General features: G+C 45.2%; 1 protein-coding gene across 2 annotated transcripts in view; it reads right to left on the bottom strand.

The window, feature by feature from the left end:
• Positions 1-17,283, bottom strand: part of CPNE8 (copine 8) — a 458,893-nt gene that overhangs the window by 58,515 nt on the left and 383,095 nt on the right. For both annotated transcript variants that reach the window (XM_075599768.1, XM_075599767.1), the window contains exon 15: positions 4,679-4,860. In XM_075599768.1, coding sequence (XP_075455883.1) covers positions 4,679-4,860 — 182 coding nt within the window. The remainder of the gene's footprint in view (positions 1-4,678; positions 4,861-17,283) is intronic.

Here is a 17,283-nt window from a genome sequence, read left to right as displayed (position 1 = left end):
AGAATGGAAAAAAGGCACAAATACATCAGATACATGGGGGCCAATCGAGTAGCCGTCATAACCCAATTATCAAGGATTTTTAGCTGTTATCGGCCAAAAAAGCCTACAGCGATTCTGAAAGCCTTGATAAGAGGGCGGCGAATGCATTTTTGGCTCTCGTCAAAAACACATCGCCAGGTGAGCCAGATAAGCCCCTTATCGCCAGTTTTGAAATGTGTGCAATTCTAGTAGCCTCGATTAGCTTAGCTAATCGTGGCTCTAGAATGGCGATTTCCTCCCAAATTCCTCACGCCAGAAAAAGATGGCGTGAAGTTGGTGAGAAGCTTCAGAGGTGGTGGCGAGAGAGGGACATGAAACATTTTTTGCATTTTCCTGCATCGGATTGATGCCGGGTATCTCCGGAGCTGATACACATTAATATCAGCACCGGAGTCCCCAGGCATGAATCAGATGCATGAAAAATGCATTTACAGGCAACTTCATTACCTTAGCGGCTAACTGCTAAGGCAATGAAGGGGTTAAATACTGGTGCTATGGGTAGTGAGGTAGGTGAAGGTGGTATTTGGCCCTTGGTGGGTATTCTGGCCTTGCGGGGGGGGGGAGTTTGCAGGTGGAGTTAACCCCTTCATTACCTTAATACCGCTATGGTAATGAAGGGGTTAACCCCTTCCGCTACCTACCCGGTAGTTATAAACACTCACCAAGGGAAAAATACCACCTTCACCCATCCTCGCTACCCCCAATAAAAACATTCAAAAACACAACAACCCTACTACAGACCTCCTCTACCTCTAATACCCCCCTAACACCCCAACACATACAGTAATACAGTATAGTAATGGGCAAAATGACTATTATACAGATATCGATAAGCTCATTTGCACATTCAAACTCAAACATTAGCCAGCCAGCATAAAAAAAGTAAATAAAACTTTTACTTACTCCTGCCATCATGAAGGGCATCCTCATCACCATACTCCAGGTCCATGTCCTCCAATGGCAGCAAGAGTACAAGAAAAAATACTATCTAATGGCCCCTAATCCCTTAACCACCTTAGTGGTTAATAACCACTATAGTAATTAAGGGGTTGATCCCCCGCTACTCACCCTGGAGGCCTAACCACCCACCCCGGGACCACTATACCCACCCCCTACCTATTGAAGCTGCAGTTCATGCAATATCCTGCATGTGTGTTTTTTTTAATAAATCAGTTCTGTAGTAAGAAAAAATACTTTTAGCATTTTCTGTTTTAAAAAAAACAACTTTGAAAGACCAATTTTCTTGTATTCTATTTTAACAAGCATGCTTGTTCCTATAGCAACGATTTACATTCCCCATATTTAAAGATGTCGCCAAACTTTGCCAATCAATAGATGGAGAACGAATTGACCGGCAGCTATACAGTTTTTTTAGGTAAGTAGAGATTGCACAACTGAAACTGTTGAAGTAAAAAAATAAATAAAAAAAAAACAAAAAACGGGAGCCTGAACTGCAGCTTTAATGATTTGTATTAGGTTGACCATTGACTGCTATAGTGGCTTATCATGCCCATATTATATGGGCATGATGTACCACTGTGCCAATCAGGGGGTAGAGGGTGGGTATATAGGGCCCGGGGTGGGAGGTTCCCGTTAAGGGTAGCGGGGGAGAGTGGGTTAACCCCTTAACCACCTTAGCAGTTAATAACCGCTATAGTAATTAAGGGGTTAGGGGCCATTAGATAGTATTTTTCTTGTACTCTTGCTGCCAATGGAGGACATGGACCTGGAGTATGGTGATGAGGACACCTTCATCATGGCAGGGGTAAGTAGAAAGTTTTATTTACTTTATTTATGCTGGCTGGCTAATGTTTGATTTTGAATGGGCAAATGAGCTATTATCCATATTTAGATAATCGGAATTTTGCCCATTACTGTGCTCTATGTGTTGGGGGGGTTGTTGGGGATAGAGGAGGTAGGTAGGTAGGTTGTTGTGTTCATTTTTGTTTGTTGGGGGTAGAGGGATTGGGTGAAGGGGGTAGTAGCCCCAAGGGTGGGTGTTTAGGCCTTCCAGGGTGTAGCAGGACTGGTTAACCACTTCATTACCATAGTGGTTCCCAACGCTATGGTAGTGAAGGGGTTAATTCCTCTCGCAACCTTCCCGACAGGCCTAACCATCCACCCTCAGGCTTTTGCCCCCTTCATCCATCCCCTCTGCCCCCAATAAACAGGCTATTGAGGTTGAACTCCTTCCTTGCCTTAGCGGCTGGCTGCTAAGGTAATGAAGCTGTTTTAATAAAAAGAAATTATACTAGTGTACGTGAGCAGGGGGTCTCCGGAGCAGAACCGCGTTGATTTGAGTTCCGTTGACCCCCTGCTTCCCAAGATACAGGCCCGTTATGGGCTGCCGGTATCTCCTATGCATTTAAATGTCTCACGTCACGTGACCGTGGGATTTAAATGCATAGGAGAAACCGGCACCCCATAACGAGGCCTGTATCTCAGGAAACAGGGGGCCCCTGCGCCTAAAATCAACGCAGTTCTGCTCCAGAGACCTCCTGCTCATGTACACTAGTAACACATTTTTTACTAAAACCCTGCGATCGCTGGTGAGATATGCGCAGGGAAAGGCGTCTCACTCTGTGCAACGCTCTATGCAGCTGGGCCAGATCGCTGCAGATCCACGGGTGAAACCTTTTGAGAGAGGCTGAGATCACATCGCCAATCCTCGTCAGTTTTGGGTCAGGGAAAGAGGCCTATTTTAGTAGCCTTCATAAAGGCTTTCTGAATACCGTGAAAAATACACTGAAAAAAACGGCGGCGTAACAGACCCAGTGAGATGACTTATGATAGCTACTAGAATAGGCCCCATGGTTCAGATCAAGAGTGTGGGACATGCCGTTTTGAATGATACCAAAAGAAAAATTAAATTTTTGACTAGGACAGTGTAGATTTCTGCTTCACGCTGCATGAAGAATCGGATTCATTAGAAGCGATCTAGCACATTTGGTAACGGTCGTTTTAATGCGGCCGTAGAGACATCTCGCATTTGGTCATTTCACCCCAAAGTTAAACCACTAATCTTACCCCATACCCTTAAAAACACTTGTCTATAAACAACTAATACTATCGCTATCCCCTACCCTAAAAACCCTAACCCTTTACCCTAATCCACTTACCCTCAAATCCGTAACCCTTTACCCTAATCCCCTTGCCCTAAAATCCGTAACCCTTTACCATAAACACCTTAACCCCTCGCCCTAATTCCCTACCATAAAAACCTTAACCCTTTACCCTATTCCCTTTATTTTAAAATCCTTAAAACTTTACCCTAATCCCTGTAACCTAAAATCCTTCACCTCATACCCTATTTCCTTACCCTAAAAACCTAACCCTTTACCCTCAAACCCCTCTCCTTAGCCCCCTACCTTAACCGCTAAAACCCCTTAAGTTAATTTACCTTATTGGCAAAATGGCTAGCTACCGAGTACCCAGTGGGCGAGCGGCTCGGGCAAGGGGTTCCTTGGTGGCCAATCACCAGTGGCCACTTGGTGGCGGAGAGATTCCGGATTATAATATACAGTGTCTAATAAAAGCAGTTTAGCCATCACACTCTAAATACAAAGCCAGTGAGTATTAAGATAAACACTTAAAGAAGCGGTTACACTTATTGGCTCTTTTCTGTTGTCGTCACCAAGCAAACTTCGTTTTGCCATGTCTGTAATTAATCTTTTTTTTCCTTTTTAATCTGTGCTAAATATAAAATAAAAAAATCGGAGACTGTCTTTTTCGCAATCAAGTAAGAATAACTTTATGCAAGTTCATTGGCAATTTTACTGATATAAGAAAGGGGATAATAAAAATAGGAGGAAACCGATATATATTCCCACAGTGTAATGTGTCAAGTAAAAATAAATCCTCTCATTGGCCAATATATATACCGGTATATATATATATATATATATATATATATATATATATATATATATATATATATATATATATATATATATATATGCAGAGTTGTTTCTCACAGCAGTGGTGCAGCCGCAGCAACACAGTAAGAATGAGACAGCACTCAGAGGTAATTTTCAAAAGAGTTGTATTGGAGTAGGTGGCACAAATACCAACGTTTCGGTCCTCACAGGGGGACCTTTCTCTCCTGTCACTCACTTCAAGCAAGTATACAAAAAGGCCCAACGTTATTAAGGGCAGTAAGTACAAACCATCTCCTGCTACAGTCCGTATAAGGTGGTTTGTGTTCCATATAAATAGTTGAATTTACAAATGTTCGGGATGGAAAGAAATATATAGAGAGCTTGAAGTCTTATATGCAAATGACCTCATCATCCTTGAATGGATACTGTATTCACTGCAGATTTCTTAAACAATACACCTGCTCTGACATGATTCGAACCTCTAAACAATTTTCAATGCTACTATACAGCATACTCCCGCTTAGTAGCAACACAGAAGCATCTCCTTGCAAAGTCTATTCATGGACATCTACCTGTTTGTGTTGTCACATCAACCACACCTACAAAAGAACTTACAAAACAATTAATAAGGGCTCGCTGTATGCATCAACATACAGTACTTTTGTATTTTTCATTTAACACACCATCTGGCCCTCTGTAAAAAAAAAGAAAAAAACTAATGATAACTTTTAAATGCATATTGTATGTGAAAAATGTCTTACCAAAGCAAATTCATGACATACTCTTCCGTCAGGTGGAAGTTTTGCTCCAAATCCTAATGCTGGAAACATTTTATCACTGTCATAATCCTGAATAATTTCTCCTACTGCTTTTAGTGCCATTCCATATGCATTCAGCTGATAAGGATTCATATAATGCAGAGAGGTGGGCTGTGCAGGGTTGCCTGTTTGGAAGTAAAGGTTATAATAATTACATTTATTTGATGTCATTAACTTAATAAACGAATACATCTATAAAGAATAATAATTGTTGAGTAGATAATGAACTTTCTTGGGAATAGTAGCAGTTTTTACATGCCCAAGTAAGCATGAAAATAAAACAAGAAAAAACAATAGAAATAATCCAATTTAGTGAAAATACTAAAATTGTAGCAGCAGCACAATAAACCATACAGTATGAATGACTACAGTATCTGTAGGATTGTCTGTCAATCTTGGAGTTTATGGTCAGGTAGGGATCAAGTGTCAGACACCCCGCCCACTGCTTGAGATAACCAGGAGACAGATTTTTGAGCAAAATCAAGCATTTCATATCTTAACAATCATACACCTACAGTGTTATAAGAGCATAACTGTGTGACTAAAAAACAATATATGCATTTGCAAATATCTGCATGTCCCCAAGAGATAAAATCCTCATGCAGTCCTTCAAATCTTACAGAGAGTTCACTGATCCATAAACGTGCACTTGTCAGCCTCCGTACCAGCCACATACAGTTTTGTTTTGTTTTTCAACTTGAAGTTTGTTGAAGTTTTTCATTACACATGGGAGGAGGTTCAGAAAGACAGGGCGATGGGGAGGGAATACCAGGCTTAGTTCATACAAGATACAACAATTAGTTCATAAAGTGCAGGGAATACAGTAGTCATCAGTGTGATTCCATCTATGGAGATAAGTATCTCTGGAAGCAGGGGGGCCCTGGAACTTAAATTATTACAGTTCAGCTCTGGAGATCTCCTGCTGCAATCCTGTTATAATTTTTTATTTTTTTAATCGTGCAGTGCTACAGGTTTTGCTGCTTTAAAAGGAAACTGATATAAGTTAATCATGAAGTAGAGCAGGGCAGCATAAACTTTTTTCTTTGAACCTCCCTGCTTGCTCTCCCACCCATTCTCTGGGATCGGCGGCGTCATTTGACATCACAACGTCGTGTGACGTCGCGTTGCAATAGAAATTACTTGTCATTTTGCCCCACGGCGTCATTTGGCTCAGCATGACTCAGCATTGTCATGGCCACGTGTCGCCAGAAGCCGCCGAAGACAAGGTAAGGGATATACAGAGACCTTGTGTGCTCCCCTGTTATTTAATTTAAATGTTGTGGGGAAGAGTGCGGGCCTCTGTGAGCGCCGCACACCCCCAGAAAATGTTATGCCCCCCTCCCTTGTCATCCCTAATTGGCATCCTATTCCAACTTAAGTGAACGAGCGAAATTTGTGGAGACCTCATTATTTGGGAAATGTCTTAGAATACCACTGCATCAATTGGTGACAAACAAATACTTTGTATTTGAAATGACACAGTAAGATATCATGAAGATAATTATTCTGTGAAAACAACACATATGATTTAAAAGCACAAGAAAAACTCTTGGAGTATGTAACAGGAAAATTCCTGTTACCCTGACTTATAGGGTTAATACAAACTTCTAGTACAGTACTGTTTTTTACAGGGCTGGCTTTGCCTGGGAGCAGAGCTCAGGTTGATTCCAGCTCACTAATAAGTGTGTGCTGAATATGCCTGAGAGCTGTGCTCAGATGGATTGAATGCTTACTGATTGCGTTTGTGATTGTTTTAAAGGCTTACAGACACAGACCCACTGACTATCAAGGGCTGTGCTTCTGCATGTATTATTCTGCTACCGTGTTACAAGTCGATTAACTATCTTGCTCTAGTTTTGCTAAAGAAAACTAATGTTATGGACAATCTTTTGCTTTGCTGAATAAAAGCCAATATTACTGGTAATCTGATCCAGAGTTCTTCCTCGGTATCTCCCATTACGGTTGGTGTTAGTTGTGGGATTGTGGTCACTTACCTGTGTTCCCTATACACCTGATACAACAGGTTAGTAAAGATATCATGGAACAATGTGTGCAAAAACTGATATCACTGCAGTAACAGCTTCAGGCTGAGTACCTGACACAGCAAAAACATTGGGCCCAGCTACAAAGACAGCAGCAAAAAGTTATGCAGCAAATTGCCACCCAGCAGCACCAGCTAATGCAGCAAATGTTCAGAAGCAGCTAATGCACCAGGTGGCTAGGCTGCTCACTGTAAAGATGGACACTTCATCCGTAGTCTGCTGCAGATTCAGGAGTCACCATAACTTAAAATGACCAAAATTACATGAGATATTGAAGCCTTCCTGATCACCTTTGAGCAAGTAGCCACAGTGGACTAAGGATCAGCGGGAAACAAGGATGGCTCCTGATCTGATTGACAAGGCACAAGTAACATTCAGTCTCGGGCACTTGGCAGCAATGCCACCCTGGATTATACTCAGGTTAAGGCTTCCATTCTGCATTGCCTGGGTCTTAACAGCGAGACGTACCACCAGCGATTCTGCTCAGAAAGTTGGACAAAGGATGCCATGCTAAAGCTTTTGCCCAACACATGCTGGACTTCTGTCAATACTGACTCGAGAGGCCATCCTGGAAATGATTGTATTAACAGTTCATCCATGTTCTCCCTGTTAAAGCCAGAAAGTGGGATGGGAGACACCAGGTACAAATCATCTCTGCAGCAATAGAGCTGGTAAAATATTTTGTGAATGCAGAGATTCCATTAACTTTGTAGGATCTAGAATCTGTGTAAGACACCCAGTGCGTAGCCCAATGTGAAGTCAGGGGCTTGGAATAACGTCCCTAGGGAAGTGTACTAAGGTGGGAAAACTCCGCCGGTACCCACAAGGTGTCACCTGTTTACCTCACCAAATTGAGAGAAAAGAGAGAGGAGTCAACATCCCTTTAAAGCATTTATCCAGAACCAGGAATGGGACAAACACCATCTTAACCCTGAACAAGTCCCACCGCAGGTACAACCTAAATGTCTTTAATGTGGAAAATAGGATATGATAATTAAAACTGTCCTATTATGGGGTGCTCCGTGGCAAAGTTTGGTACTGATGGGGTTAAGCACTGGTACCTCTGTGCTTTGCAAGTACTTCTCTAGGTAAATGGGAAGAACTCAAAATAACTGGTGGATTCTGGGGCCGGGAAAACTCTGATAGCCGAGACAGTAGAGGGGCCAGGTTAAGGTATAACAAGCCTGTTTATGTTGAGTGTTTGCATAGGAAAATGCAGGCATACCCAGAGTATCACTAGAGGTGATGGGTAGAAAAGTGGTCCATTCAGTAGGGTACTCCCCACCTTATGTCACACACTTTTCACAACTCTACTTATAAAGTGTGTCTCACTTCTATAAGGCCATAGAAGGAAAATCCCCAAGTAAAAGCTTAAATACCTAAAGGGACAGCCCATGTTCTACCACAAAATCCCAGGTAACTCAGTGGTGATCAAATGCCAGGGCATCACAAGGTTGTTTGCCCCTCTGTGTGTGGTGGGGAGTGGGTCGGGCTTGTGCGTGGTACCCTGGGCTACCACGAAGGAGGGGGGAGAACGTAACAGGGAATGTCCTGTTACCCTTCAATTATAGGGTTAATACACACTTGTAGTCCACTATTGGTTTTCCAGAGGGTGGGCTTTGTGTGGGTGCAGAACTCAGATTGAGTACAGCTCACTAATCAGCGTGTGCTGTATCTGCCTGAAAGCTGTGGGTAGATTGAATGCTCACTGATTGAAAGTCTTTAAAAAACAGCTTCTGGCAGACACACACCATGTTCCTGCTGTATGCCTATGCCTGCATTACTTTGCTACAGTGTTAGCTCTGCTGCCAAGTGCTGTGCCTTTGCAAGTACTGCAGTATAATCAAGTTAAACTATTTACGTTCTGCTGAAGAAAGCGACTTTTTTTGATGTGAACAATATTTTGCTTTGCTGAATAAAAGCTCATTTTTCTGCTTATCTGAGTACCTGAGTTATATCTCTCTGTATTCCCTGTTACATGTGGGGAAAAAAACTGTACTGTATTTCCCAAACTGTATGCTTTCAGAGATACAGTATACAAGTAATCAAAAGGTAGACAACATGCAGATACTATAAAACATTCTGTAATATACATATATAAACTATACTGCATACAACTGTATCTTGTTTTATCATATGTCATAAACCCAAGAGGAATGGGTGATGCAATGTTGTACTATAGGAATTGAAGGACATAGCAATGTATTTTCTTTCTTTAAAAAAAAATGCAGTTCTCAATATATTGTATAATTATAAGCAATGCGATATGATTGATATTGTTATTGTTATAACCCTGGTAGGTAAAATATCACGAGTCATACAAGATTGAATAAAATATTGCAATTCGTTGAAAGGCATATATGGAGTGGTGATACGTCACTGATCTTAAATACATAAGTTTGTGGGTCTAAGTCCAGTCGGATGCACTGATGCTCATTTTAGCTCCACGTCTATGACCTCTGCTCAACATTACATTGATTAGTAGCATTATATATTAATCAAATATGTTATACCCCCTACAAACCAGTAAGCAGGAAAGTTACTGGAGTTAGTGGATAAAAGAAAATATTGAAAGCAATTTCTTTCTCACAAAAATGTCCTCTGCTATGTAATGCACACATTGTATATTTGTACTGCATACATTCTTATACATTGTGTCTGACCCCAGTTGGTATCTTTTTCATATTGCCTCTACTACTTTGGTCACTGTTGCACCATCATTCTTGTCTATATTCTTATATTGGAAGAAAGGAGAGTTGTCTTGCATATATTTCAACTGAATTGTTTATTATTGGGGTCATTAGACATATTTGGGTAGCTAGTATCATAAACGAACCGTTGTTTTTTTCTTTGTTTTTTGTAAATTCTCTCGTTATTAGGTTATTCTGAATATGGGACATATAGAAAAAAGAAAAGCGGTATTGATCAAATCAAACATACAGTAAGTTGTATCATACAAGTGTAACGGGTTTTCTGGCCTAGCCTGACCCACCCAATCTCATATTGCCCCTGTGGTCTAACCAGTCCCCATTACAGTGTAGTGTCTGGTGGTGCACCTGTTGGCAACAGAACTCCTGAGTCTCCCGCATGATGTTGTGTGGGGATTGCCAACCAGACAGGCAGCTGAGGTAGTGTGCTTGAGTCCTACCTATATCCAGTGCAGCGCCTCCACCTCATCAGGATCCCAGCGTCCGCTTGTGGATGGTCCTGGTGAGGAACTCCTCTGTGGTGCACTTCTCTGTGTAATCACTCCACAATTACACACGAGGGTATGAGTTAACAAGATCATCTTTATTGCTTCGCGGCGGGCCAGCTGCCCCTCACAGCGGTTGTACTCAGCAGCTCATGTTCACCGCACTTCCCTTTGAAAGGTGTCCTTTCCCAAATTGGTGGATTCCCTATCTCCCGTTAAAGAGATATTCCCTGTGCCAGGTCCCTGGTCACAGTCTTATGAGCTGTCTCCTGCCAAGTCTGCACTCAGACTTGCTCCTTCTCCAACCAACTAACTGAACTCTACTCATGAACTAACTTTTGAGCAGTGCTGTGCCTTATGTATCCTCTGGGGGCTGGCACAACTCTGACATCACTAATCATGGATTCAGAGCATGTGACCACTCCCATCTATACATAGGGCACCTCACCAGGGTGTGAGGGCAAACCTCCATAATTACTGCTGGCATGCCCATAACTTACCAGGCCTTACTGTCAGCAGGAGAGATGACTGTAGCCATTTTACAGTATGGTTACATTCTCCCCCTGGTGAATCCCACCGGCCCTGGCTGGGACCTAAATTTGAAGTACCTTTCTTCAGGAAGCACTGTAAAATGAATGACACACATAATTAGTCACAACGTTGACAGATTTCACAACCATTTGCGCTAAGCAAGCCCTGACCAGCAGCCACTAACTTACGCAACAGCCATCCTGTTCCCCTAATAATAGTGACGAGGATCGGGTTTCTTAACTTCCCGACCCCCCATGTCCAGGACGGTCACACTATAATCGCGTGGCAACCCCCTTTCAGGTCGATACACCACTTTGTGCTTATAGACATTCCTGCCTATACACCATACCTGCATAAGGTGCGCTATCCTCTCCTCAGCTCTGCTGCCCTTAATGGCACCCCCCTTATTCACCATATACTCCTCTATGGTCTCTCGCAACCATCTGTCCCTATTGTCCTCGATTTCTTGCATAAGGGGTTCCGGAACATAGGGATTTTCCAAGCCATGGGAGTACTTGTACTTGGCGGTAATAGCCCTCTCAGCCCGGCTACACCATGTTAAATTAGCATTCCCTGCCTTCCCTGGCAACACCCATGATAGGGGCTCGTCTCAGTCCACGGGGTCTGTCAGTATACTGGGACCCTTGGGCTTTATACTGCCGTGGCAGATTTGAAACCACCGCTCCTGCATCTCCTTTTGCCGTTTCTCCGGCGTAAATTCCCCCTTAGCCCACCAGTAGTCTACTACATCCTCCCTTTGTAGTAGGAACTGAGTGCGGTCCATCCACCCCACATAACCCTCGAATAATGGGGCCCACACCGGGTCTCCCTAACCTTCTCGGGCTCTGACTCTAGGGAGTCTCCCTCCTCTGTGTCCCCCCAGGAAGACACTCCTGATGTCCCAGTAGATTGGGACTTAGGCCACCCCACTCGCTTGGGCCTTTCCTCTAACTTTACTATAGCCACGCTAGGGCTCCAACTAGACGTAGATGCCTCCCCCGAATAGCCTCCACCCACCGACCCATCATCGGACGTATAACTCGCCAGTCTCTCCCCAGTCCGTTCCTCACCGGTTCCCTGGAACCCTCCCGACATCCCCAAGCTGGACGTGGACCCACGGGAAAAGGTGACTGGGACAGGGGCTTTATCTAGGGCATGGGTTTGGGCATACGGACGGGCAAATGGTATCCGCAGGGTTCCGACCCGCTCTCTACCCTTAGATTGTCTAGAATCACTGCGAGGACTCTCCGCTGGCTGAGCCTCACCCTTCTCGACTCTCCTCGCAGCCTGCCAGCTCTTTGTTGCCACAGGTGATCGGGAAGCACTGCCCGATCACCAAGGCGTCGCTGTCATCTCTCCGGTCGTTCCGCTACCTCCGCCGGAAGTGACGTCATCACCGGAACCGGAAACTCCGCCATCTTGAGATGGATCCCCATGCGGGATCTCTTCTTCCAAGACGACGTCCGGAAGTTCCGCTGCCTTCTCTAGCGCCGCCTGGGCCTGACACCGCCTCTCCTCCACGGATGCCGTCACCGGAGCCTGGTGAGAACAAGGGCTGCTCTTACCGCTCCGCAGGGTGGGTGTGGATCGCCCGTCACCGCTGGACCCGCCGGTCCCAGGAATGTAAGGACTTCGCCTCTCGGCCTTCCGCTCCACTGGCGACACCCGACTCCTCTCACCGATACTCCCGGTAAGTGGTACCTTCCTCCCGTTTTCTCCACAGGATACTGCCACAGGCCGGATCACTGCACCGGATGGCACTCTTTGTTCCTCATCGGAGGAATCTGCTTCCACTCTGCTCGGGGTCACCGTTCGTGACAACCGTCTTTTAGTCTCTTGGTCGGTACGTTGACCGACCGCTCCTTTCTCCTCGGGCTCGCCCTTAACAACCGGCCCCGATCCCCATTCTCCGGGATCTGCACCTTCTTTCCCCAGTGCACCGGGGGACCCGGCGGACAGCCTAGCCGTATCCCCCGCGGGTTCGATAGTCTGGATGGGCACAAATGTAGGCATAGGCCACAAGTACTGTGTACCACATTGCGGGCAGCACGCCGCCGTGCCCACGGTACCGCCGGGTAGCCTGTATTGTAGGCAGAGGCACACCACAGTCTCGGTGCCCGCCACCCGAATCACCAGTAAGCCTCCTGGTACTGAATATGGCTGGGTAGATACCATGGCAGTCGCTTCTTGTGGACAGGCCATTGTCTTAGTAGAAGATACTTGCAGCAGCGGTCTGTTCTGTGAACTGGCTCCGCGTGACTGACAAGCAGGGGTTGAGTTACCAGCCACTCCCTTGACTAGCTCCACCCTCATCTGACAAAGCTGGAAACCACCCCCACTTGTAGCAATTATGGGCGGGTCCCACAGCGTAATAGGATGTCCTTTAATTGAGGCCGCACCTTTCACAGTCCTGGTGGGCGCGACCACAGCTTTCACGCCATAACCCCAACAGGGTGGGGTTCTTCCTTTGGTGCCAATCCCGGCCAACTGTCTGCAACTTTTGCAACTGCAGAATTCTCTGCAACGAGCCCACGCGGTCTCCCAGGGAAGCGGGAGCCGCCATCTTGGTTTGCTTTTCCAATCACTTTAGCTACTGAGGTAGCTTTTTGTATAGCGCTCACCGGCTGGCAAGCAGATCCTTCTTTTCCACCACACATTACGACAATGTCCTCAACACTGTCCTCCAGGGTAGTACCCTGCGGTCCTAGGCAGGACCAAAACGGTGCGGCCACAGCCTTAGCACCACACCACAGCAGGCTCGCGAAAGTCATTTCCATAGCATGCTCTTCACCCGCACACACGCCATGTGCGGTCTCTCCATTAGCCTCCGTCCGCCATCTTGGACCTTCCGCACCGCGCGGATCTTCCATTCTTGCGGTCGCCATTCTTTCACTGTACTTAGGATTATTGTACATGGAGCTCCTCTCTGCGGGGCAGCTACCACACCGGTACAATAAAGATTACCTTGATGCACCACCTTGTGTACCTAATGTAGGCTGGACTCGTGTTTGCACTACCTCAGGCTAGGCTCACTCGCTCTGTGTCTGCTGTATCTCCTTCCTTCCAGTCTGTGCTCCCTTCGGTAAGTGGTCTGGAATGGGCAAGAGTACTCTGGCTCTTCCATGCAGTACTTGGGCGTCTACCTACTGTTGGCTAGCCTAGCGCAGACCCTCTCCAGGATTCCTGACCACGTTAACAGGCTATCCCTTTAGGCATCCTACCAACTAGCACTGCCTCAAGGTGACTAGGACAGCTATAGCCCGGCTCCAAACCCCCAACTCCTTTCAGGCCCCTAGGTCGTCCCTGCGAACTGACAAACTCCATCAGCCCCCTGACTACCCTAGGTCCGTCCCAACGCAGCACAAAGTGGCAGCAGACACTCTCCATGTTTCCAAGTGACCTAGCAAAAGCCTGTCCTGTTGACAGGTCTATCTCAGCAGCGCCTCCAAATGTAACGGGTTTTCTGGCCTAGCCTGACCCACCCAATCTCACATTGGCCCCTGTGGTCTAACCAGTCCCCATTACAGTGTAGTGTCTGGTGGTGCACCTGTTGGCAACAGAACTCCTGAGTCTCCCGCATGATGTTGTGTGGGGATTGCCAACCAGACAGGCAGCTGAGGTAGTGTGCTTGAGTCCTACCTATATCCAGTGCAGCGCCTCCACCTCATCAGGATCCCAGCGTCCGCTTGTGGATGGACCCTAGTGAGGAACCCCTCTGTGGTGTACTCCTCTGTGTAATCACTCCCCACTTACACACGAGGGTATGAGTTAACAAGATCATCTTTATTGCTTCGCGGCGGGCCAGCTGCCCCTCACAGCGGTTGTACTCAGCCGCTCATGTTCACCGCACTTCCCTTTGAAAGGTGTCCTTTCCCAAATTGGTGGATTCCCTATCTCCCCTTAGAGAGATATTCCCTGTGCCAGGTCCCTGGTCACAGTCTTATGAGCTGTCTCCTCCCAAGTCTGCACTCAGACTTGCTCCTTCTCCAACCAACTAACTGAACTCTACTCATGAACTAACTTTTGAGCATTGCTGTGCCTTATGTATCCTCTGTGGGCTGGCACAACTCTGACATCCCTAATCATGGATTCAGAGCATGTGACCACTCCCATCTATACATAGGGCACCTCACCAGGGTGTGAGGGCAAACCTCCATAATTACTGCTGGCATGCCCATAACTTACCAGGCCTTACTGTCAGCAGGAGAGATGACTGTAGCCATTTTACAGCATGGTTACACAAGCATCAACAATGATTGTTGATGCTTGTATGATACTACTTATGTTTGATTTGATCAATACCGCTTTTCTTTTTTCATGTATACGACATGTTGTTACAGAAAGCAAAATAAAGTAAGGATTAATGTAACACAAAATCTACTTGCTAAATTCATAAAAGCTATAAGAGAAAAAGACTGGCCTATGCTTTTTGCGGGTATGGATACAGGTTGGAACAAGAACACAATTTGGGTGTAAGTTTATAACTGGGTTGCGCATGAGTGTCTCAGCTTCCTATTTAGCCATTTGTAGTCCAGTTGCAGGCCATGGGGACCCAATGAAGCTTTTCCTCAAAATGCATAAAAGGTAGTATCTTATTCACAAGCAGGTCTGCGAACCGTACAATGTTTGCTCTAGGCCATTTCCCAAAGGCACCCTGTGCAAATGAAGGAGCGAAATCCAGATTCCCACATAGGGGCATCAACAGTGAGGGACCTGTGGTAAGGTTGTAGGGTATTGCTACTCTACCCCAGTATAGCATAGCCTTCGGCCGCTATTTCTTCTCTTGGGCCCTAACAGTATAAGTCCTGCTAGGTACAGGCACTGGAATGGTTAATTCCTCATGAAGGCCTCGTTTGCTATTGCAGCCTTGGATACACTTACTATATCCAGGGGCGGGCCTAGAAAAAACCTGAGTGTGTCAACTTGGGGGAGGATAGTGGCTGGGTCACATGTCATTAATGTGATGTCTATCAGTATTAGACCTGCACTGTTATGGGGCAGAGTTACAAGCCCATCCCCTGGGTATATACTGCACTCTCCCAGAAATCAGTCTGTCTCTTCCCTCCCCCTGTGGAGTGGGTATCATCTACCCTGTATCCCACCAAGGGATACAGGAGGAGCTCTGGAGGAAGCCTAGATGGGACTCAAGCCTTAAGGTGACTTTCAGTGGAATCATGGAAGCTGCGACTTCTGCTGTGTACTAATAAAGAATAATGGAACCATCTAAGAGTGTGGCTTACTGTCTGGGCCACACAAGAAGTGTCAGCATAGACCATCCTTGGCCTCAAGGATCCTCGCTGACTGGAGGCGCCGCCAACTGAGAATGAAGCACCCTGAAAGCCTGTCCTGATATCTCCCCATACCACCGCTGAGCAACTCGAGCCTCCTGTACTACCAACAGGTATGCACCGCACCAGGAATACACAGGTAGCAACTCAATTCTCAAATAGGGTGGGGAAAAAGGTGCTACACCAGGTTTGTAGGATCCCATCCAATAGGGAGTGCTCGCTCAAAACTTTTTGGTTGATGTATTTTATCTATGCAACATACTGAGTCTAGCTGAGTGTTGCATTCCATGCACCCTCACCTCTCCAATTGGATCCATAATTTAGAGTTATTGTTGGCGTGCCAGTCTATAATGGTAACTAATTGATTTGACATGTAGTAGCTGTAAAAAATATAGGATCCCCAAGACGCCCACCTGCCACTACCAATATGGTAACGAGGTTTTCACCCCAGGTTTTCTATTTTGCCAAATACATTTGTTGGTCCGAAGATGGAGTCAGTTGAGAAAATGTCATGATAATTTAAATGGGTATTGTTTTGAGGGCATAGAGTACTCTCGAGAGTATGTTCATTTTAATCACATTAATACTGTACGCTCTATCCATTAAATAGTTTTTCCCTCTTTGGAACATCAATATCAATATCAAGGGGTTCGTTAGAGTTAGCAGAATGCCGTCCACATACATAGACAGCCTTGTGTGATCTCTGTCATATGTGATGTCTGGGTTTGTTCTTATGCTTTTGGCTTGTGACTCTATTACTAGGGCAAAGATCAGGGCGGGAAGGGAGCACTTGTGCTATTGATGATACTGAAGGAATCTGATAATACTGGTTTACTTTAACTGTTGCGGAGGGTTTAGTGTAGAGTGCTTTAATATACAGTATGTTTTAAACATGGGCCCTCATCTGTTTCAGCACCCATTCATAAAGGCCCAGCCCATCTTGTCGAATGCCTTCTCCACATCCATAGAGAGAAACATTGTAGGTATGTACAGTACTTCCTTTGAATAAAGTGAGTAATGTTTATATGTTTTCTCATGTTATCTCGTGCTTCTCTACCTGGGATAAATTCCAGTTGGTCTACATTTATTAACCCTCAGGAGATGGGGATTAAAGTGGTTACAGGATTTTGGCAAGAATCTTTAATGTCAACATCGGGTAACAAGATTGGCCTATAACTGGCACATAGTTTGGGGTTCTTAGCTTCTTTCGGAACCAGTGTTAAATGTGTCTCTACCATCTGTTTTGGCAGAGTGTGTTGTCTGATAGAAATAAATACTTCTTTCAAATGTATATTAATAATGTCAGAAAAATCTATAATATGTGAGTCAATCCATTAGGGCCTGGACTCTTACCTATAGGTATGGCTTTTATAACTTCCTCTATCTTCTCAAGTTCTATTGAATGTTGCAGCTGTTCTGCATTCAGATAAGAAAAAAATTACTCTTATCTTTTGCAGGTATTCGGAAATTCTAGTCTGGAAACGCTCACCATTT

This window comes from Ascaphus truei, chromosome 5, assembly GCF_040206685.1.
Source record: "Ascaphus truei isolate aAscTru1 chromosome 5, aAscTru1.hap1, whole genome shotgun sequence".
Lineage (NCBI taxonomy): Eukaryota > Metazoa > Chordata > Amphibia > Anura > Ascaphidae > Ascaphus > Ascaphus truei.
The sequence above is the reverse complement of the archived record's forward strand: the minus strand, read 5'-3'. Positions and strand labels throughout refer to the sequence as shown.